Raw genomic sequence first — 2,001 nt, 5'->3', positions numbered from 1 at the left:
ACCATGCGTGAAGAGATACCTTCTTCAAGAAGTTTCACAATCCACTCTTTTGTTTCATTTCTCTTGTTGGAGCCATGGTTCTTGCCACTCCACTTCGTCCAGCAGCCCTTCAAGATGTCATGGCTGCAGGTGTTTTTAACTGCAGACTAACGAGCAGATCTAATCTGAGACATGTGCCCATTTATATATATAATTTTTTAAAAGAAAATCCTCAGTTTCTCAGATCCAATATCTTGTGAGGATCTGTTTGTTTTCATCTTTGAATTGTTTATTTCCAGTGTTCTTCCCCAGGTGTTTCTAATTACATTCCCGTTAACTCACCTTCATGTTCCTTTACCTGCTTTCACTCCCCTGTCAGTTCATTGTGTCGGTTCATATGTCCTCACGTCAGTTTGGGTTTGTTCTCCGAGTTCCTCTGTGTTTTCTGTAAGTAAATTTCTGGCTGCCTTGTCAGCATTTATTACCTCCGCCAAGGAGGTTATGTTTTCAGTCACGTATGTTTGTCTGTTGACAAAATTACTCAACAACTTAAGGATGGATTTTCATGAAATTTGTACCACAGGTGGGTATTGGCCAAAGGAACACACCTTTAAATTTTGGTGATGGTCCGGTTCATGATCCAGATCCAGGAATTTTTTGAAGGATTCTTCACTGTTGCAGGCTTGTGGAAATAGCCTTGGCGGAGGTTTGCGCTCTCCGAGTGCTTCTGGTTGTAAATAAGTCTTTTTTGTTTTTTAAACTTGAGTTTTGCCTGCTTGAATGTCCACGTTTATAGAGAATTTTTTTTATGTGTCTGATCCTTTTCTCTGCCTTGCTGTGTTAAAATACGTTTTTTTCTTGGTGGATTTAATAGAAATATCACAGTGTACGACTGAAAGTTGGATCAAGGAAGTGGCTAACTACTGTGATCCAATCAGTCTGTTTTGCTCTGTTCTGTCAGACATTCCTTGCACGTATTTGCACATAAATTAGACAGAAAAACTGCTGAAATTAGCCTCTCGTAACATGATTGCAAACGTCATTCTTAATTTTCAGGTTAGTTTGGGCCGAAGCTACAGAGCAACCTGCCTTAATGTGACTTAAAAAGGTCAACACTAATGAGAAAACTAATGGTAGATTAAAAAATATGATTTCTTGTTATGTAAGGTGAATTTATGCAGTGGAAGAGTTTGCCTTGCAAAAATGTATTTTTGCTGAAGATCACAACTGAATAATATTTATATCTTTTTATTTTTACAGCAAACTCTGTATTTTTGCACACCTTTATAATAAACCCTGCAGAAGTCCCTTCATGTGCATCTGTGTCCTTTGACTATTTGTTGTACGATACAGCACAGTCTCATTCATCACTGCCAACTTAGCTGTTCTGCACGCTAACTCCACTTTCACACCTGCATTAAGTTTGGGCTTATTACGTCATCATGCTTTATTTATTTTAATGATAATCTGACCAGTTTTTTTTTCTTCTTTGATTCTACATGTATGTGGATGTTGTAGAAATTATTATTTCATTATTCCATGAACATTTTTTTTTTGAGAAACAAACGAAGGCTGGTTGTCTGGTAGATGTTTTTATCTATTTTTCACTAATTTGAAACACTTGTGTCTTTCTGTCTAGTTTACATACTAACAGATTCGTCCGCCTGTCAGCTCAGCCAGCCGCGGGACTTCTGCTGCATCAGCACCGAGTCTAAACAGGTAAGAACAGCTGCAGCATCAACCAGATCGGATGATTACAGCTGGTCTCCCTTGTGTTCAGGTCAGGAGAGCGTTTGTAGTGGCTGCATGCTTCGCTTCAAGGGAGAAAATTCCATTCGCTCAGGTTAGAGAGGAGTGCAAACAGCAGATTAACAGCGTGTTGTGGAGTTTCTTGCCCACAAAATGTAGAACACACTTTTTAGATGCTGTGTGTGTGTGTGTGTGTGTGTGTGTGTGTGTGTGTGTGTGTGTGTGTGTGTGCTTGTTTTGGTTACAGAGTGAGAACCATGTTAGGTTTTTAAT

The 2,001-nt window shown here is 39.1% G+C and overlaps 1 protein-coding gene across 5 annotated transcripts in view; it reads left to right on the top strand.

Annotated features, from left to right (window-relative positions):
* The window catches only part of stard9 (StAR-related lipid transfer (START) domain containing 9), a 51,453-nt gene that overhangs the window by 45,158 nt on the left and 4,294 nt on the right, over positions 1–2,001 (top strand). For 4 of the 5 annotated variants that reach the window (XM_014031504.1, XM_014031502.1, XM_014031501.1 and 1 more), the window contains one exon: positions 1,619–1,698. The exons of the other annotated variant lie outside the window; for it this stretch is intronic. In XM_014031504.1, the coding sequence (XP_013886958.1) occupies positions 1,619–1,698 (80 nt within the window). The remainder of the gene's footprint in view (positions 1–1,618; positions 1,699–2,001) is intronic. 5 annotated transcript variants of the gene reach the window in all.

This window comes from Austrofundulus limnaeus, unplaced genomic scaffold (assembly GCF_001266775.1).
Source record: "Austrofundulus limnaeus strain Quisiro unplaced genomic scaffold, Austrofundulus_limnaeus-1.0 Scaffold1263, whole genome shotgun sequence".
Taxonomy (NCBI): Eukaryota; Metazoa; Chordata; class Actinopteri; order Cyprinodontiformes; family Rivulidae; genus Austrofundulus; species Austrofundulus limnaeus.
Note: the sequence above shows the minus strand (reverse complement) of the source record. Positions and strands in the feature narration are given on the sequence as shown.